The sequence below is a fragment of the Coturnix japonica genome, chromosome 3 (genome assembly GCF_001577835.2).
Source record: "Coturnix japonica isolate 7356 chromosome 3, Coturnix japonica 2.1, whole genome shotgun sequence".
In the NCBI taxonomy this organism is placed as follows: Eukaryota; Metazoa; Chordata; class Aves; order Galliformes; family Phasianidae; genus Coturnix; species Coturnix japonica.
In genome coordinates this window covers 43,787,375-43,808,828 of record NC_029518.1, presented here as the reverse complement: position 1 = coordinate 43,808,828, position 21,454 = coordinate 43,787,375, and the positions used below count along the sequence as shown (strand labels likewise).

The following is a 21,454-nucleotide window of genomic DNA, read 5'->3' as shown; positions in this document are numbered from 1 at the left end:
GTCATAAATTACTAAAGCCTTGGGAGGCATGTGCAGGCTTTATCTTCTAAATCAGAAATAAATCACAGACATTAGAGATGGAAAAGACCTATGAAATCATCACATCCAACCTCCCTCGCAAACACGCTGCACAGTCTCCAGACAGAGGATGCATCTGATCGGAACCATATGCGTCAGGCAACTGTTGCCAGGAAGCTGAGGAGCTATTGACAGGTGGCCGTGGGGTGACCCATCAGGCAGTACTGCTGGTGGAAGTGCTACATCCCAACCCACAGCAAGCAGTACCAGCAAAGGCATCACACAAAACCATCCACAATGTGCTGGGTGATGGTTTGGAGACAGAGTAAGGCAGTACCTGAGTAGCATCCTGCCTTCTCACCAGTAAGTATTGTTTCAGTTGGGAAGAGCCATGCCAACAAATAATCTGAAACCTTACCTCATAACAAAATACAGCTCTCTCCACAAAGATTTAAGTAGAAGCAGATTAAGAAGAACCACCCATTCCCAAGATAGATCACTGAATGTTAAAACAACAACGCAGACACTCAAGCCAAGTAGTTAATGATAATGGTACAGAGTAACTGTACATTCCAGATAACTGAAAGACTATTTTGTCATCAAGCCTGCACAAACATTTTGTTTTTTACTCCTAAATAATTGCAATGATCCTATAAAATGATCCACTGTGCCTTACTCACTGCTGTCTGTCTTGCTCATAATGACAATGCACAGTCTCTACCCGTGAGAATGATAAGGGAATTGAAAATGAAAGTAGGAGGAGCTCATGGGAATAAAAGACTACACACTATTTAGCCTTATTGCCAAACATTCAGTTTCTCAGCTTCCACAACTGACCTCTTCAGACACCCTGGCTGTAGCTAGGGGTACTAACTGGGTACAGAGTGCCGCCACCCCCTCCCTTCTTCCCCATCAGTTCCTCTGCTGGGCAACTCTACTGCAAGCTGGAGTCTCTTCCTGTGAAGTATACTGTAGCATACTGCTATGGTGCATGCAAAGTCTTGAAACAGAAAATCCCACTACACCAACAGCAATGTCATTAGAAACTCTGTGCAGCCTCTCTTTATCTCTCCTTTCACAGGATCTATGTGGTCATTCTCACATTCTGTCATCTCACTCATGTCTAGCAGCATGAAACATACTTTTCTGCCACTACCAAAGCCCTTCATTTTATCAAAACAGTGAAAATAGGACAGTGAATGACTAAGACATGTCAAAAAAACCATGAAGTTTATGTGTTGGATCTAAGAAAAAGTGGACTGCAGTCTACAGAGTTTCTACCCAAACATAAGAAAGAAACTCCTGTTCATTTACTCTGGCTGAACATTGTCCTACTTCTCATACAATCTTTTATAAACAAGTTCTCAATTCCTAATTGTGCCGATATACAGATTTTCATATCTTTAACAAGAAAACAGCAGGATAGTGGCTGTCTTAAAATACATGTAATGTGGTTCGCAGACAGGCTATGTGCAAGATTACATGTTGAAATCATGACTGAGCTGAAATCCAGTCTCCTTGCAGGTACTAAGTATTACCCATGTTTTGTCAAGAAATTAAGCTATATTGTTAAGAGATGGATGCATTGGGTAATCTTCTCTCAAACTAGAGACATATTCTAACATAATGAAGGACTGGGAACATCAGTTCTTTTTTGCCAGCAACAGTGAATCAACTCCTGTTATTTAAAAATGGAACTACCAAGTAAGATGCTCCTGAAAACACGTCAGCAGATCATTCTTCAGGCTCTCTGCAGAGTTACCTATGCAAATCTTGGCAGAAGGATGACATCCTATCTATCTCCCCCAACATGCTCAATGCTACTATAAAAGCTAACATAATATCTGTTTCAATAAAGGAATTACATCATTAGGTTTGGGATTTGTGATTCAGTGCAAATGAGCACTGTCAACAGACTAAGACACAAAAACTATCTAACCTTAAACTCCATTCTTCTTCTGCTGGTATGTGCTGCAAAACAAGTGCAACTCAATAAGAAGTTTATACTGTTCATACGCTCATGGCTCATTTTGAGAGACAAATTATGACACTATCATATGCCATCATAATAAACAGCACAAAGAATGCTATTGCAGAAATGTAACTTTCAGAGGAAGGATCAGAAGTATATAACCATGCCTGAAGTCACTGTATTGCGCAGGAAAACAAAATGCGAATGAACTTTTCCAAGTCTTGGAAAAATGCCTGCATCAACTACTACATTAGCTCACTTGAAATTCAAATTAAAAAAATTCACAAGAGGAGAAACCTTGTGAGCCTGTAAACTGCTTTTACTTAATCAGTGCATCAAAGCAAGAGAAAATAAACTTTTACCATCAGTTAGAATCATGTTATCAAATGGTGTCATATTGCAAACACAGGTTGCCACAAGGCAGCAGAGCTTAGCTGCTGCATAAGAGACTGGTGCTTGGTTTTTGACTGTCAGACTATAGGGAGTGCTAACAGGACAACTTTCTGTGCACACATTCAGCATCACCTACAACTCAGAGTTAATTACAAGAGTCATTCTGAGCAGTGCTCAGAGTTACTGGTGACACCGTAAGCTTACAGATGAAGAAGAGAAAGGTAAGTTTCCCAAGAGCATTGCTAACGAGTTCTCCAGGCAAAGCAGAATCTCCTTTGCTGCCAAAAGTTAAAATGAACTCAGGAAGACTGATGTGCAGAGCCTCCAGCTTCCTCCTACATCGGCCTCATACTCTGTTTCCCATCAGTGACTTGATGTGAGAGTTAAGCTATAGGGAATGCCAAACAGCAAGGCTTGATGATGGGAAAGCATCTGGAGGGAAGGAAACAGATCTTTCTCCAGCAGGCAGTCTGCGCAGCAACTATGACCAGGTCTGAGACCTTTGTTGTAATCCAGTAGAAATACCTCTGGTACCCCAACACTTTCCCAATAAGCCCAAAGCAGTCCTCAAACCCAATAAAAATGACAGAGATCATCACACTTCAACCTTGGAGAGGATCATGCATTTCCTAAGCCTTGCCAGTCACTCAAAGCACAAAAATGAGACAAGCCTAACAAAAACATCAGCAGCTGTGAAAACACGGGGTTGCCAAAAGACTTTCAAACTGTCACAGCTGCTTACGGGTGTTTTCTCCTCCTGTCCTTGGGCTCCAGCCCAGGGGCCGGCCATCATCACATTGAGTTGGCTGCCACCGTGTGGCCTGCACTGTGCAATGCGAGGTGACCGTCACCACGTGGAGCGGGGACCTCTGCGTGACACAGGCACAGTGCAGCCCCAGCTGCGGTGAAACTCTGGATTGCGGGACAAAATCAACAGGAAATCATATCAGTACATAAATTGCTGGCAAAAGCTCTGCAAAAAGCAACCAGCAGAGTAAGGTACATTAAATCCTCTGAATTTAGATCTGTGAACTTTTCAAATCCTCTTACAATTCTCTTCAAAAATGAAGATCCTGAAACCCCTTGCCACAAAAGCAGCAGCATTTACAAATCTGAAAGACAACTCATTGCAATTGATTTCATGTAGATGACAAAGATACCACCAGACACCAGCAATAGGACAAGAGCTAATGGCCTTCAACTGGGCTAGGGGAGGTACAGGTTGGATATCATGAAAAAAAAATCTCAGAGAGTGGTGAGGTATTGGAACAGGCTGCCCAGGGAGGGGGTGGAGTCATCAACCCCAGAGTTGTTCCAAGAAGATGTGAATGTAGTACTGAGGGATACTTAGTGTAGATGGTGGTGAAGGGTTGGTGGTTGGACTGGATGATAATAGCGGTGTTTTCCAACCTTAATGATTATATGGTTCTACGATTCTCTCTTCCAGGGAGAGAAGGAAAAAGGGGGATCTGTTTCAAGCTGTAACTTTTTTTCTTCCTCTCACAGCTACCAGAGCAAAATAAAAACATTACAGCAGCTGAGATGTATATGTATATTCCAGCACAAGTGCCTGTCTGTCAGAGTATTGTTTATGAGCAAGCAGGGAGAAAACCACCCTAGCCCATGTGGGCTGGCTGCCAGCACACTCTAGTGCTGAACCGGCATCACAGCAGGGGAAAAATCATCTCCTTGGAGAGCTTGCATGGCTCAGTATCTCCTCCTTACCAGAGGAGAGGTCTCACCTTGCTTTGCAGCCCAGGTGACTTCCAGTGGCAGCTAGCAGTGATGGCTCCTCGTCTCTGCAGCAGGCACTGCAAGGAGGACCCCAAGGTCCCACTGATATCCACCAGCAGTACTGTCTTTCCATCTGCAGGACAAACACAAGGTGTTACAGCAGGCAGCTGGCACCAAGCCCCACCAACCCACGTGCAGCATTCTACTGATGTCCCCAGGACCAGCCAGTAAACCACATCCCCACACAGCAGCTCCATGCTCCCCCCCAATCACAACATCAAAGGCAACTTGAAGCCTATGGAGCAACACAAACCACAGGTTGTTTCCTTGGGACTCTCCAATTCAGTAAGCAAATACTGCTCTTCTGGTGCACTGGTATTTTATTTTCATATATCCTTCCGCTCATATTTGTTACAAAGTACACTTGACCACACGTTTACAAGTCTGTTACATAAATCCTTGTCTCAACAATGCTGAATTTCCATGAGAGGCTATTTCTGAAACACTGCCTTGAACCAACATAGTCTTCAGAAGCTGCAAAGCCACCAGTTTAAATCTGCCTTTTCATTACTGGCACTTACAATATGCAACCCAAAACAAAAGATCCACTCAGCAGCTATTCACAGGCAAACCTGGATTTCTTAAAACACTCACACTAATCAAAATTGGCACATAAAATCCCTGGTAATGTTTACATCCAAAATATTTTAGGTTTTTGAAGTTTCAGATGTCTCAGGTGGCTTCAGTGAGATTGAACTTAATGCAGATGGCAGGTAATCTTAGCCTAATTTTTCTAAACTGTAGAATCAAGACCTATTTCTACAAATAATACAGATCTCAGTGAGGTTCTTCACTGGCAGGAAACAGATACGTCCCAGATGGGAAAACAAAACAAATCAGAAAATAAAACATGGTGAGAGCGTAAGATTTTAGCTACATTAGAATTAATACTGTACTCATGATAGAACAACTAACCCATATCTTCAAGGAGCTCCATCACGGCACCAGCAGTAGGAGAAACCAAGTAGCCAGAGCCTTCTCCACGTACCAAGCGTCCCAGGTTTACATCGGATAACCTGCAGTGGAAAAGTACAGTAATAAAAAAAGCTTTGTGTGATGTAAATCCTCAGTAAAGCCTGTAACATGACTAATCCCAAGAGCAAACACATCTCATAAAAGTAAATCATTCAACAGTCATGTTCTGCGGCTAATTTGCACCGTCCCACATGCCCATTAGACAGATGCTGAACTTCAAGAGAGTCCAGAAAGAGGCCTGAGAGTGGGAACAAGATACACAAGCACAACACACACAGACAGCTCTCCACTATGTGGCAGGTTAGATGTGGCATGCAAGGCCAAAATGCCAGAGTTACTCCTGTGGAACCAGATCAGCCCTGCTGGAGCTGAGTCAGAGTAATGCATCCTTCTGAGACAACACAAGCGGATGAGAAGACAGAAGGCATTTCTGCACAAGCATTCCTTTTGACCTCCAGCACTCTAGACAATGGAAAGTCAACTAATTTGCAAGATGCTCAGATTATTCCCAAAATGGTGACCCAAAAATCTATATATCCTCAGAGAGCAGTGCAACTCAAGACTGACTGGAAAGTTGTGCTGCTGTGTCCAAACTAATACAGCTTGCTCTCCCACCAGAAGAAAGTGTTGTAAAGAAGTTACAACCTCTCCCGCAACTTCTTCCATCAGTCCCTCTTGCAAACATTTTGGGATTTGTGTTCAGGATATCTGTGTGACTACCACTGCATTAATCAAGTACTGAAGTACTTTAACTAAGTAATATCTATATACAAAAAAAAAAAAAACCACCAAAAAAAACCACGTTATTTTTTTTGTTTCTTTGAAAAGATAATGTCTTGAATGTAGAGCATATAAAGATACAAAAGATAATGATCAGTGTGACTTCAGAAAAAGACTTCAGCATTGCATCTTCTATCACCACTCAATAACACGCTGGACATCTTGACTGAGGCATCCATTAGTGGAATGCATTGGGGAAAATTGATTTTTACAAAGACATCAGCCCCTCAGTGGTTCACTTACCCATCCACATCCTTCTCAGGTTTCACAGCATTTAATATCTTACTGCTATACAAGCTTTCTGGGAGGTCAAGGGCAAGGCCCTGCACATTAGGATCTTCGTTAAGCCTCAAGATTTCATTTACAATCTAGGAAGTTAATAGAAAGCGATAAGGATCGGAACAACAGACAACGGAAGAATCTAATTACAAGGGGATAAAACCTATTTTTAGTAACTCATTTATGGCTACCTTCACTTCCCATAAATATTACTGCAACTTCTAAATGAAAAAAGCAATAACCTGCTGTCCTATGTTTCTATGGTTTACCAAATTAAGCCACCCTGACTATCACAAACATTTTACAAGGCCAACGTATTATGTGACATTAAGCTGCCAACAATATTTTGTCCTTCACCACTAAAAACCTCAGAAAAAGCTCAACTCTGTAATGGCTTCAAAAGATGCTTTTAGAAATAGGAATTCTTGATTAAAACAAAGTTCAGAATAGGACCAGCTTATGTCCCAACAAAGACCATTTATGAAAAGCCATCACATTAAAACAACAATTATACGAAAAGAAGAGCAAAGAGAAAACTCATTTTATTACAACAGCATATACCGTTACTGATTTTCCTCAGTAAAAACACCCTGATCCTAAGACCTGACATTGTTCTTACAAAGAATTGTCATTTTGAAAGGACATTGCATAAATAATTATGAGCTTCAGGTACTCAACTAGATATGAGTTCAAACCTTTCCATCGTTGGTCAAATTCAACATCTGTGTCTGTGTTAACTGCCCTAGATTGCTTCACATTACATGCTGAACAGGGGAGTTGGACATCCAGGGGTGCCTTTCAACCCCTTCAATTCTGTGATATCCAAAGTACAATACTGATTCCTAGTGATATATGTTGTTTTCCAGTGGTCAGATGGTAAAAGCACTGCCACAGCAAACAAACAAGTGGGGTAAGCAAACTGTTAACAACTTTTTAAAAAGCAGCTAACCTCAAGTGAAAAAAATACCATTTCCCCCACCCTTATTTATATAGTTCAGCTGCTTCCTGAGATGTTACTCCAAAGCAACAACTACTACTCCACATTCACTTAATTCCACCTATTTACCACCATTATTGAACAAATAAGCTCATAACAGTGTCTATTTGAGCTCTGTTTCAAAAGCCTGGCTTTCTTACATGGCTCTGACATTATCCACAAAACAATAATAGAAAGTGGAAAGCTCCACTTAATATATGGAGAAACCTCTTTTGAGATCATAGTGCAAGACAGTAACATTTTAAAAACAAAGCGTACCAAATACAAAATAGTACACAAAATGCACAGGTGTACAGCATTATTAAATCTCCCAGGCACAAGGAGGCCAGCTGGGAAATTGCAAACTCCTTTGCTCTTCTTAATATCAGAGACCTCATAACCATGTCTATTAATAGTTTCCTATACTGAGAACATACTTGATGCAAGCACCTTATCTCCAAGCTCATGCCTTAGAAGGCATTAGGAAGGGAGCTCTTTAGTGATTTGGGGTGGATGAATTTGTTTAATAGATATTTTATATGTTTAAAGATCAATAAGTAGGAAAACTATTTCAACTCTCTGTCACCATTCCAAATCACCCCGAAGTAAAACCTGGGCAAGAATCAAGAGCTCCATAAATAGATTTAAGGTCACAAGAGTGGCTGTAGGAGATAGGATATCACATACAAGCCCTAGCCCAGAGCTGCCACCAATACAAAAGCCATCCAGTCTGAGAGGCTACAAGAGAATACTGTAGTTAAATATCAGACATGGAAACAAAACATGAAAGACTATTCTGCCTCAGGACTCCACAGGACAACTGTCCAAGAGAGAAACTTGCTACTTAAGACAGTCCCAGTTGTCATCTGAGTTAGCAGAGACCCAGTGGGGGTGCTAATCAATGTCTGCAGTAAATAGGAATTTATGACAGAAACAAAGAAGGAAGAGTCCTTCAGGTTACCTCATCTTTGCTGCTGTCTTCAGGGAGACAGATGTGAATCACACGTAGACCAACCTGCCAAAAGAAAACAAGACAATTACCAAAGGTGGGTAGCACATGACTGATAGAAAGCATGTTGTCTAAAACTTACCTCTTCAGCAAACTTCTTGTTTATTCCTTGAACCGAAGGAACATTACGTGCCTTGGGAAACAAAACAGAAGCTAAGTTTTAAAATAATAAATTTACATTTGAGAAATGTCAGTGTACTAATACACAATACTAATACTAATACAAGGCCTACACGAGAAAGATAGTGAGAATAATCCACTGACCCCACAAAAAGGTTAAAAAATGAGAAAACAAAAAACAACAACAACCAGCAGAATTTAAAGTGGATAATGACATCCTCTATCTCCCTTTCCTAAACCCAGCACTGCCTGTATCCCAGCACAACACTGCTAGTATCCCAGCACAACACTGCCACTTCTCTCCCACTCCACAAACCTGACGCCTATGGATGAGGAGCACTGAAGGGGCCACTGCATAGAAAACACAAGTGAACCTAATGCCGAGGCAAAAAACGATAGAGGTGTGTTAAGGTCAGCTCTCCAGCTGTTTCCTTATGCCAAGCCTTGTAGAACTGCATTCCCACAACAATGATCTGACCAACAGGACTGGGTGTTTGACTGAGATTCAGCCACCCCATCACATTATCATGATAGCTCACCTGATGCAGAAATTCCTGCACCAGCCTGGTCCCACCACAACCTGTAGAGCACAGTGAGGCCAAGCTGACAATCACATGCAGGGCAGAATCTGGTAGTGCACAGCTGATATTCATAGAGCAACAGCACCATCACTGCACAGGATCCTGATGCCAGATTCACAGATATATTCACAGAACCACAGAATTGCAGGTGTTGGAAGGGACCTCAAGAGATTACTGAGTGCAATCCCCCCGATAAAACAGATTCCCTACAATAGGTCACACAGGTACGTGTCCACACAGGTCTTGAATATCTCCACAGGAGACTCCACAACCTCTCTGGGCAGAGAGCTTCCATAAAACTAAGAAGTAGATGTAAGTTTTTGTTATTCCTATGGTACAGCCTCTACTCAGTCTAAAGGTAGATTACAAAAAATGCTAATACTAATCACAAAGCCAATTGGGTTCAGGTGGCTCGAGAAAAAAAGAAGGTATCTAAAGGCACTTAAAGAGTGGGTTCAACGTGAAACTCCACATTCCCCTAGTGAATTGGCAGCACACAGTGCCAGCTGCAAACAACTGGATCAAGGGGTTGTCTCACTGCCATCTATGCTCCTCTGGCTGCAACATGTCACTTGGACAGCAGCACAGACCTCAGTGCTCTGCCCACTTTGCCCAGTAAAGCAGAGCACTATCAGTAGACTAAAATAAACCCTCTTTGAGTACAAATACAGCGAATACATACATTCACAGCCATTGCAGCCAGGACAGAGCTGGTTCCACACAGCATCACCCAAAATTAAACCCTATGTCTGAGAACACTGTCCAAACACACCTTGAACTGGCTGCTCAGGGCTGTGCCCACTGCCCTGGGCAGCCTGTTTCATGCTCATCATCATCTGGTGAAGAACCATTCCCTAACCCCCAGCTGCCCCTCCCCTGACACAGCTCCATGCCATTCCCTCAAACCCTGTTGTTATCACAGAGAGCAGAGCTCAGCGCTGCCCCTCTGCTCCCCTCACAAAGAGCTGCAGTCACCATGAGGGCTCCCTCCAGCTCCTCTGCTTTGGCCACAGACCCAGGTGGGCAGGAAGGAGGGCTTTCCCCTGCCCAGGAAAAGTTACGTCAGGTGAAAGCAGTCAAGAGAGACCCCTTCGTTTTCATGCCTATCAGCACTATTTGCAGGATTGCACCAGCTTCAAGATAAATAAATGTTGAGAAATACTACCTTGACTTTAAAACCATCCCATCAATTCACTTAGACAACATGAGAGAAATCGCTCGCTCTCTTGAACCCCAAGCTGATGGGGTTACCCCAAGCTGATGGGGTTACCTGCTGCCACCATTTCGCTTAAAAACAGGGTTACTTCCTGCATCACACATCTCTGAAGCTTCAAACAGGAAACAGCACCAAAAGGAATCTGTTACCACTAACCCCATGTAAGTGGCTGTTACCTGAATAATGGCAAGTGTTGGCTCAAGCTGTGGGTGTTCTTTCTTCAAAGAGGCCAAAGATTTTCTTGCGTTCTCAGTGATTTTGCTGCAACACAACAACACAGGCACATCTCTAGCAAAAGAATCCAATCAAACATGAAACCCTTCTAACATCACTCAGTGGAAGCCTCTGTTAGTCAGCAGTACCGTTGCATGGGCAGATATGTTTTTAATCACCAGAATTACCATATATTGCAAAGGGCAGCGTTCAGCTGCCAGTTACAGAAAACCCTAAACAGACTGAAATATCTTCCTTCATCAGCTGTGTGCATCAGTGTTCCGACATGCCCTAAACTTCACAGCCACGCTGTTTATCAGGTTTGTCTGACCCCACAGCAAGGAACCAGCACTCCACATCGCATCAGGACCAGGTAAGGTCCTCCATGTCCTTAGCTCAGGGCTGAAAGAGCACAACTTCTCACACAGTGCTGGCTGTGACACTGCCATTTTCTGGATGCTTCTCGGGGCTGCGGGCAGCTGGCAGACTGAGGAGCTCTGTTTGCTGTGCCACTTCTTGGAAACAAACAGCAGAAGCCGCAGCCAAGCAATGGGAAGGCTTTCTGGTAAACATCCCTGGGTGCATTGCAGTGAGTTCTGCTCCGTTTCCTTCTGTACATAGGGAGCAGCGACGGGATACGTTGTAAGGAATGGCAGATCACCATTTGGCCCCCACTAGCTGGGAAGAGGCGGACTAGAGAGACCTCATCCCTCTTTGCAGAAGCCAGACGCCAGCAAATCGCCCCAGCTGTCCCTCAGCAGCCACATGGAGGAGGGCTCACACATCCACGTGCACATCCATGTGCACATCCCCGAGCGCAGCGTCACCCGGACCACTCCACAACCGGCCGAAACGCCCCAACACAAACCCCCCCCAGCCGAAGCAAACCCCCCACCCCACCCCCAGCCGCTTCTTCTCTTTCTTCTTCCTCTCCCTCCTCCTCCTCCCGCTATTGCATCAGCCCGCACCGCCTCCCTTTACGCTCCGCTTACCGCGCGGCTTGGCCGCCCGCTGCCTGCCACCCGCTCAGCGCCCGGTATGGAGCGGCAGCGAAGGGCAGAGTGAGGCAGAGCCGCATCGGGAAGCAGAACCGCAGCACCTCACTCCTCATCTTCCTGCGGGCTACGTGCTGGCTGCAGAGCCAGGGCGGGAGCTGAGCATGGGGCAGGCAGGACGTGCTGCTCGCCCCGCCCGCCCCTCTCCCCGCCCCGGCGGAGCCCCGCTCTCTTGTGCCCTCCCCCGAAAGAAAAGAAGCGCAGCTTGTTGCATACTCCACGTTTATTACAAATAGTATGAAATGGTCCCTGGGAGACAAGTTACGCGTTGGTACACCTCCCTTTTTTTGATTTTTTTTTTTTTCCCATCTGCACCCATTGCGCGAGGTGCGAGTTCCAAACAACCTAGAGGTGCGGGGGCAAAGCACAGATGTAACTCCTATAGGTATTTACAATACTTTACAAGCTCTAATAAATAAATACGTGCTCCACTACTTCTCGGTAGCCTAATTCTGTACAGTGCTAATTTTCTCGGGTTGGCTGCAGTTCCATCTGTGCCGAGCATCACTGCTGCTGGTTTGGACAAGATGGTAAATGCAATGAGTGACCGACCAGTGCACCTCATAAATAACTTAATCCATTCTAAGAAATCCAAGTCCTTATATCTTATTCTACAAGTACATTGATAACTTTGGGTTTTGCTCACGATAACCAATGGAGAAAATAGACGTCAGGTCCAGGAGTGCAGTAACTGAGGGGAGCCATACGTGGTTGATAAAAACAGTACTTCAGCTCCTTTATATACTGATATGTGTAACTTGGTACTGGCTTTATCTGCACCATCTGAAGAACTTAAGCACCAAAACAGAATGACGATCACACGGGCGAGGCTTTCCCCTTGGTACAGTGTTTTCAAGTAACAGAATCCAAAGCTGTGCCACGATGACAAAACAGTAAATGTGCATCACACTGGAAAGTCTATTCTTGTGGTAAGTGGGAGCATTTACTCTATGCATTATTTGTAAAAGAAAGGAATACTCAGCCCACCTTGTTCTGAAGATGCCTCTTTTCACCCCACCCTGCCCTGGAGGAAGCCGCCTGTACCTCAGCTAACACTACTGCAGAAACAGCCTGCAGCCTGAGCTCAGCACGTTTCACCAAGGCATGCAGACAAATCCCATTCTGTCTCAAGGTTACTGACTTTGAGGGGTGAGGAACCTGCAGGTTACTGTTTATCAATTGCACTTGGCCAACCCACATGCAGTAGCTTTCCACTGCTGGGTTCTGATTTAGCCTGCACATCCCAGACGCTACAGGCACAAAGCTAGCACTCAGCCTACCCATCTGCACAAGCAGCAGAGCTCCGTTCTGTCCCAAGCACCCTCTGGATAAGGATGACCTCGTGTTGACAAATTCACATAAAAAGATGCCTGTGCCCCTCCTCTGCCAACTAAGCAGTAACAGCAAGTAGAAAGGCTCCAGACGCAGCTATCAGCATCTCTCCTAAGCACTAGGATTAGGTTCTGTTTAAAACATGAGTAGTCTGTTCAAAATCAACATGGTATATTTGGTATCTCATGTATTGGTCCTGTAGACTTGGAATCTCTCTTTTGAAAAGTAACATGCAGCAGCTTTGTGCAATTGCACACACAGCACGATGTTGTCATTAACAGAACCTGGCGTACAAGTTTGCACACTTATGGATGCAGCCGCGTGCAACGAGAGTCATCGTGAGAACAGACCTGGTCACAGCTCAGAAGTTCAAATGCTAAGGTTCTCAGGTGGTAACATGGCTTAAGAATCAAACTGTGCCAAACCTGGGTAAGACAGTTAAAAAAAAAAAAAGAAGTAAAAAAAAAAAGGGTATCATACCTAGCAAGAAACTGAGCTGTGCAAAAGAAAGATACAGAAGCTCCATATGGGATCGTAAGTTCACCTGCATTATGGAGAAGACAGCAGACAGTGCACATGTGGCCTTTTAACTTCCAGGATTCTAAACCATTAAAAAAAATCTATTTACAGTATTACTGTGATACAATGCCTGATAGTGTAATAATATGGAAATACATGATGCCAGTACTGATTGTCCCAGTATATATTCTTCATGTTAAGGCAGTACAGCTAGAGATCACTGAAAGCATCAAGCAAAGCTACTGGAACTAAGACACTGAAACTTTTCCCGTAAAGACTGAACAATATTCTGCTGGTTGGGAGATGGCACTCTCCACAGGTAGTCATTCAGTTTATCTGAATCACTGTATGCAGTCAGATATGGGGTAAGCGTGTGTTTGCTGCCGGTGGGCTTTGCAGGAGTACAAGACACAGTTTTGCCGCAGAGAGTTTCAGAAGGATCAGTGTCTGTGTTGTGCAATTTAGGATCCAGTTTCCTTGTTTGGTTCTGAGAAGCCTCCAGATCAGACCCCTCATCTTCAGACCTTATTTCAACATAGTCATCATCATCCCCTTCCCCCTCTTCAGTGTCTTTGAAATTAGAAAAATAGTTCTGAGTTGCCATCTGTGCAGTCAGAGGGGAGGGCCTGTTTACTCTCAGGACTTTTTGAGAATCCTGCAGAATCATATCTGAATAGCTCTCAGGGATCTGCTTCCTTGTATCAGGCCCTGTACAGGCTGAAGCAGTACCCAGTGCTTGATGGCTATTGAGTCGGAAGTTCCTATTGGAATGAAGCATTTTCTTGTCTGTTTCATTAGGATATACAATTGATTCTCCAGATCTATTGACCACAATCGAAGAAGATGACTGTGACCTACTGTATGCCTGTGGTTTGATATTGCTTACTCTTCTCCCAAGGGAGTTATAGATGTGATCTTGGTGTAAATTTTCTTTGTTAGGTGGGCTGATGATTGCACTCCACCTCTGCGCTGGGACATGCAAGCGGTTAGAAATCTGAAGGGAAGGCACTGAGCAGGCTGACGGCAGCTGTCTGGAATTGCTTTTTGTCACAGCTTCTGCATATGAGTTCTTGGACTTTGTGTCTTGGGATTCTTGCCATGGAGAAAAGTCAGCCAGCTCACCATTGCTGTAGGTAGAGTGCAAAAGCCAGTCCTCTGCTCTGGAGCACTCACCAGTGACCTGGGCACAGGGAAGAGTGCTAGCCAGAGGAGTGGAAAACCTCACAGCTGAGGGCTCCTGAGGGCTGGCCCAGGATTCCTTTTGGACCTTGGGTGTGCTGTCTCTGAAGACAATCTGGTCATAAAGCTGGGAGTACTCAGCTATCCTGGCACCTAGGGAAGAGAGAAGATTCAATTGAGACACAGCAACCCATTCATTTGAGTGACAAAAAGAATTAGAAAATCCCAAAAGACTTTGGTATCAGTTAAAGACAAGAAGAAAACAGAAGACTAATAAAAAGCTACTATTAAGTCAGAAACTGTTTCATTCTCTAGTATTTTCGAGTAACTAGAGTATTAAGTTTTCATCTTGAAAGACAATGATTTCACTCCTGAAATAAGATTTCACACCTGAATCCTACCAACAAGACACAGGCATAGTTGCCCTACCTTGGAAAGGGAGAGTTTAGTGGAGCTAAAGGCCCTTCCAGCCTCTTAACCTTGTTTCAAGTCTGCACCTTTTAGCCAGAAGTACAGTTTGATCAGACCACTGTTTCACATAGCGGTGATTGCAGACTGTTCACTGGCTAGAAGCTTGCCTTATAAGCAAAACCCATCCAGCTAAATGCAGAAGAATGTGGAAAAAGCAGGAAAGAATGCAATTTTCATTTCTTTTTCCATGTTATTTTTACAGTGAGAAAAGACAGGAAGGCTAATGACCTGCCTGAGTGCTTTTCCACTTCCTTTCCCTCCTTACAGACCAAGAGACTGAGAGCTGTGAACGGAGGTGGAGAGGGGACAGTGATATCCTGTGAAAAGGCTGATATAGGAGAGAGGATTTTTGCATCAGAGAGACACCAGAGGGAGCAGGTTCACAGAAGCTGTCATAACATAATAGCACAAGGAAATGCACTCACTGCTGGGCTTCCCTAGAGATGATGATGAAGCCAATGAAATCTCACTGAGAGAAATGATTAGTAGGAAACAGTCAGAGGCCTTTTAAGTACTGCTGAAATTTGGTTTTATCTTGAATTCTGGGATGTTTTCTCAGGTAATCAATCTTAGAATTTGCCTCAGTGTTTAATTCTTGAGCAATTCTACAGTATGACTTGGTGTATAGTGCTCTAATATTTAGTACATTTGATCTAATTGCAGACAGCACCACAGGATAAAGGAAACACACAGTTCCGATTATACTCTGTTTCACGATAAAATGGAAAACTTTCTGAAAATCGCCTGGTAAATAGGATATTTGGAGACCTTTCTAACAGCAACAATAACAGCAGTGTGTGGAGTACACTGGCTTCAAATTTCCAATTTGTTTCAAATGAATACAGATAAAACCTCCAAAACTCTTGTAGCATGTCCGTTGCTTTGTACTTTTGCTACAGAGAATAAGACCAACCTTCTTATCTGACCCCACTCCTTACATTTGTAAGTGTGATGTGGATGTTACCTGAGCAAATCTATGTGATTTATGAAGACAAATTTCTGTCCCTTTTTATTCAAAATATGAAGATCACTCTATTAATGGAAATAATTGCAGGTTTGGGGTTTTTTGTTTGTTTGTTTGTTTTTGGTAGAGGCCAAAGATACTTCAGGCGTGATTTCTATTTCCAGCCTAACTAAACTTAGCCCTCTTGCCAACACCCCACTATTTTTTCCCAATTTTATCAAGTAATGGCAAGAATTTATTGAGTCATAAAGGACTATTCACATCAGAAGCATCTGGAAACTCCAGTAGCATCACAGGAAATTCCTTTCAGAGTGTCATAAAACCATGACGCCAGAAACACAGTACTGATATTCAGCTAATAAGATAAGGAAGATTCTGTCCTCCAATTCAATACATGAATTTCACTCTAAGTACCTAAAGAAGCAAATCTGTACAGAAATATTTTTAACATACCGATAGCAGGACCGCCTTGTTTTTTCTCCTCCAGAATAGCAGCAAGATCTTTGTGCTTCAGTTTCTGTTGTCTGCTAGCTGGCTGTTCTTGCTCAGGAGTTTTAACTTTCAAAAGCTGGTTAGCTTTCTTAATTTTCTGACTGTATTGCCTTGCCATCATAAAAACTCTGTTCTTTGTTTTATCCACAGTAACCAGGTCATTTTCCATGCATTCTGTATGTGCAGTGGACAGAATAGTATTGGCAGATTCGTATGGGATATCCACAAATGGCACCTCACCAGAGAAGGAAGATCTGTTCAGACTTGCTAAAGAGCTTTCCTTGCATGCCATAGTATCTTCAAGCCTGAGACTAGTCTCACTTATGGTGGCAGCCCTGGGTTTCATAGTTTTAGGGAAAATAGGAGTTTCTGGAAGAGAGAGAGTAGACATTGAGTACTCTACATCTTTACTCAGTTCAGGTGTACTACCAACATGCAGCCTTTCCTGTATATCATCTTTACAAACGGGAAAGGCTGCAAGATGCCGATCTCTTGTCTTTTCTTGATTCTTCTTGATGTAGTTTTCCAAGTCATTCCAGATCTCATCTACTTCCTCTGAGAGTTTATCAGCCGCAGATTTATGGGACAGTGAGTCGGAATTGGAAGAGCTATCTACTAAACTCAGATAGTCATTATCAATGGGAAGACGATGGTAAGGACTCTCATCTTCACTGAACTGGAGACTCTCTTCAGAAACAAACTGCTGTAGATTGTCAGAACATGTCAAGTCTTTTTCCAGGCCCAGAAAACTCCGCTTTTTAGAGCATTTTAAGGGGTCACGTTTAAATTTCAATAGTGGTGTTTCTGGAAGCACTATGGTGTCATAGATGTTATCTTCAACAATCCTGAGCTCATCCAAACTTGAAGTAGGTGCTTCTCTACCAAGCAGGATCTCATCCCTGCTGGCATGAAGGGAGGCTCTGCTTTGATTTGCTGTCCTCTTTTTGGAGGGTGAATTTAAGCTGCTTTTGTTTTCCTCCTCATACAGAGAGTCTCTAGCAGATCTTTGGGGACCATGGTGTGTTTCTTTCCTTCTTGTCAGACCCATCAGCTTCAAGTCTTCATAGCTTATGTTGTCATAAACATGTTCAATATCATCAATGGTCAGGTCCTCTGAACATTCAGGATATGCATTCATACTGCTCACCTCTGTTCTTTTTACATCCCTTCGAGAACCGCGCTCACTGATTTTACATCTGGCAATGGTTGGACACGTGTTGCTCTCACCAGCACTACTGGCCCGTCGAACAATTTTGTGACGATTGGAGCTGTGAGTTTCATTTTGATGCGCTACTCCCAGGTGCCAGCTGCACGGCCGATCAGAGTGACCCCTCCTTTCTCCACTAACAGCTGAACCAGTGTTGGGTGTAGACATCGATGGCATAAACATCTGATAATCATCATCGTCATCTTCATTCTCATAAGGTGGACGCCGGCTGGGAAACAATGCCTGCCTGATTTGGTGGTCAGTCCAGATGTTTCTGACAGAGGCGGTTCCTCCCAGGATATTCATGATCAGTGAGTTGTTCTGGGGTGTGCTGAACTGTCTGGGTGACTGCGACTGTCTAGCTGAGCAGGAAAATGGGAGATCAGTATTCAGCTGGCTTGACTCTTCATCTGAAGGGTCCTTGGAGCTCTGTAGAGATTTGAAATATGCAGGTAATGTTAGTCTATCCCCTGTGATAATACAAAGATTCCCTCTGTTCACAGAACTTTCACATTATCAGGGTGTTCTGCAGCATGGAGTCAGGTGGAGATGTGTAGGATAAGCAGGCTGCTCACTAGACAGCAGGGTAGCCATGGTGTCAGTCCCAGACTACTTTGTCCCTTAATCCTTTCCCTGGCTCGGAGTTCACTCTTGGCATTTAATATCATTTTACTTCAAATAAAAGACACTGGGATCATGCTGAAGCATGAATAATTAAAGGCAAATTTATTTGGCAGACTTGGATTAAACCTTTTATGCTAACTCTGCAGTTCCACAATTAGATTTAGCTAATCTTACTCTGGTCTTGAGCCAAAAGTTTTGTTCTCCTCACTTTCCCATTGCCTAGCAGAAAGGTACGTTGTGCTCTCTAACACATGCCATTGAAAATTTGTCATTTTCTTTTTTGGAGTAAATTTTCAACCAGCTCAATTGGCAGATCTTATTTTCAGCAAGGCCACTTGCCTGCTAATGCAAACATGAAGGATACTGTAGGTGTATCTGGCAGAGAGAGAGATTACTTCTTCTGGATTATATCAAGGTTGATTGCTTTGTTTAGTTTTCCTGCCCCCAAAAGAATGCTCTCTGAGGTTCATGCACATGAAAAACATGGAACAACTTTTCTGTCCATCTAAAGAAACCCATACATTTCTTTAATGTTCCTATGATGCACAGCAAAACCAAAATAAAAAGGTTATATACCTGCATTTCACACTTGTTGAGATTAACACTTCTCCTTTTCTCAACATTTTCAGCAGCTTGACTATTAAGTCTTTTCCTTCCTCCTTTTGATTTCTGTAGTGAATTTTGTTGCATTCCCTTTGATTTAAAAGAACAGAACAAGTTAGGAGCATTAAAATCCACACTGCTTTGTATAGCCGTATTCAAAGGTTACTAAGCTGCTACAATAGCAGAGCCAGGTCATGTACCCACAGCTAAAGACCAAAATGCTCAAGAGCATTCAAAGCACACAGGAATGATCCAGGGCCTAGAAAACTTTCTTTATGATAACCAATTAAATAAAGTCAATCCATACAGCTTGCCAAAAGGAGATGAAAGCAGAATGTGCAAGAACACAGATGTAGAAGAATACACAAGAACTGGACTAGGAGAAAGGAAATAAAATATTTATAAGAATAAAAAATAAAATATTTATAGGGAGAAGAAGTTGCAAATACTTGCAAGATGTTCATGCCTCCTTGCAACTTTACAGACACTTTCAATCCACTTTCCATCCACCCCAGGAGAAAGATTTTTATCACAGTATCACAGTATCGTGTGGGTTGGAAGGGACCTTAGAGATCATTGAGTCCAACCCCCAGGATTCGAGCCTCTGTGTAGCAGAGCGGCACTTCTACCACTTGCGCCACAGGGGAGATTCGAACCCCGGGCCCCAGTGTTGCAAGGCGGCATTCCTACCACTGCACCACTGGGGCACACATAATTTTATTCTATTCTTTTTCCTACCTGTTCAGTTTCTTCTTCATCATCAGCATCAGTCTGTTCTGCAGCAGATGTCTGGAGATTTTCATCCTGATCACTGTTGTAGGCTGGCTCAGCAGACCCTTGAAATTGGCTCTCTAGCCCGCTGGATTCCAATGAACCCTTTTTCCTACTATTCAGCAGGGTTTCATTTGATCCTAGTTTGGTGGCTTGAGATAATAGGGCTCCTTCAATACAGATCCGCTTAAGAAATAAAAGCATTGATTAAAAGTTACATACACTATATATTTCAGTATGGCACTGTTTTGAATCGGTCTTTTAGGCAGTGATTAAGCTACATACAATTTGCTGTGCTGAAATAAGATGTATAAGCAAATAATTAAAGCAATCACAATTTTTCCACTTAATGCTTGGAACTGAAAAAATAATGATAAGAATGTATAATCATGGGCTTTGGTTTTATGGCATCCCAATTGCATCCTATCTTATGTACCCTGTTAATAAATTTTCCACAAACTCTCCTTCTTAAATCCCATCCCAAATAAGATCAGGATCTGGAATTCAACAAGAGACTTTTAAACTGCACAGAAACTTTGTAACAAATTCTTACAGAAATGTGTAAACGAGAAATGCTTATTTCCATTTGCTTAAGCTATATTGACCCCGGTCACATATTATGATTTATATATAGCATATCAGTCATAAAAGAATAAGCTCTCTTTACACACAGCACTTCTGTGATTATAGTGGTATTTATAAGTACCACTAGGACATTAGTAGTTGTTTGTACTGTGCTATAAAGTACAAGAATATATGGAACAGTCAATTTTTGCTTGCTAGATATTCCTGAAGTGGTTAGCTGTGTTTCTTTAATTTCAATAATGCTCCTGGAGACACTAAACGACATTTATGTTTTTGTTTCTTTCTCTAAACCAGCGCAGTCAAGGAGATTCTACAGTAAATATATTCTTCTTAGTTATGTGCTATTTCAATGTGCAAAAGCAAGAAGTACAAGAAATGGCCTACCTTCTGCATATCCGGGCTTATATCTGAAAAATAGAAGCATATACTTTATCATAAGTGAATAATCAAATGGCTATCAACCTATGCCACAGGCTTAATGCTACACTCACATCCCAGTTATGAATTCCCCAAAAAGAATCAAATGAGATGGCAATATTCACTTGAAGGTCTCTGATAAAACAGAGAAACCAGCAGTTTTATGACATCTCCACCTGAGGTCCTGATTTGACTGCAATGATATAATGTGGGCAGCTATTCACAGTGGCTGGCTCCTGGTGTTAGCAATTACCAGTTGCTAAAACAATTATTACAGGACCAGAACCCGAGCATGGAAAATCAAATATTAGATTTAAACATGAGCATTTTATTTTCTTTGCCCCTCAAATGTGTATTTGGGGTAAGTTATGGGAGGAGAGGATACATTTTTACTTGTACAAAATTGGAAGCACTGGGTAAGTAAGCAGTAGAGGAAGCAGCTTACCATTTGACTTCAAAACTTTATGGACTCTGGATGAAGGTTCTGAAAAAGACAATGTGTTTAAGTGCTCCAGCATCACAAAGAAAGCTATAGTTATCTTTTCATAACTTAGATACCAAAATTTAAGCTCCTGGCAGGGAAGTCGGATCTTCTGTTCTTAATCACTCAGCTACCTCACATTCTTAGAAAAACAGAATTTCTTGAAATATCATACAGCTGTTACCAAAGTACTTACATGTTCCTAATGCTAGCTAGCAGCTGTTCTCTATACAAGACACATATGTAAATTTTAAATCCATGTTAAGATTCTTGGTTTCATAAGACTCAGTCCTCATCTATGCTACTGCTTTGAGTTGCTGGAGGTTTCCATACTGAAAACATAAATATTTTTGAGGTACTGAGAAATATTTATAAGGCGTTGCTTTTAAAGTGTAAGTAGCTGCATGTTACACGGGAATCCATCCAAT

General features: G+C 42.7%; 2 protein-coding genes across 8 annotated transcripts in view; both read right to left on the bottom strand.

The window, feature by feature from the left end:
• The window catches only part of MTHFD1L (methylenetetrahydrofolate dehydrogenase (NADP+ dependent) 1 like), a 134,922-nt gene extending 123,388 nt beyond the window's left edge, over positions 1-11,534 (bottom strand). For 2 of the 3 annotated variants that reach the window (XM_015858104.2, XM_015858105.2), the window contains exons 1-7: positions 11,319-11,534; positions 10,290-10,374; positions 8,279-8,329; positions 8,149-8,202; positions 6,176-6,300; positions 5,093-5,193; positions 4,126-4,250 (exon numbers count right to left, since the gene is read on the bottom strand). In XM_015858104.2, coding sequence (XP_015713590.1) covers positions 4,126-4,250; positions 5,093-5,193; positions 6,176-6,300; positions 8,149-8,202; positions 8,279-8,329; positions 10,290-10,374; positions 11,319-11,437 — 660 coding nt within the window. In that variant the 5' untranslated portion in view covers positions 11,438-11,534. The remainder of the gene's footprint in view (positions 1-4,125; positions 4,251-5,092; positions 5,194-6,175; positions 6,301-8,148; positions 8,203-8,278; positions 8,330-10,289; positions 10,375-11,318) is intronic. The other variant, XM_015858106.2, reaches the window with a different exon arrangement.
• Positions 11,535-11,586: 52 nt separating this feature from the next.
• Positions 11,587-21,454, bottom strand: part of PLEKHG1 (pleckstrin homology and RhoGEF domain containing G1) — a 123,253-nt gene continuing 113,385 nt past the window's right edge. For all 5 annotated transcript variants that reach the window (XM_015858099.2, XM_015858100.2, XM_032443925.1 and 2 more), the window contains 6 exons: positions 20,991-21,029; positions 20,513-20,535; positions 19,511-19,729; positions 18,746-18,862; positions 16,300-17,974; positions 11,587-14,564 (listed from right to left, as the gene is read on the bottom strand). In XM_015858099.2, the coding sequence (XP_015713585.1) occupies positions 13,462-14,564; positions 16,300-17,974; positions 18,746-18,862; positions 19,511-19,729; positions 20,513-20,535; positions 20,991-21,029 (3,176 nt within the window). In that variant the 3' untranslated portion in view covers positions 11,587-13,461. The remainder of the gene's footprint in view (positions 14,565-16,299; positions 17,975-18,745; positions 18,863-19,510; positions 19,730-20,512; positions 20,536-20,990; positions 21,030-21,454) is intronic.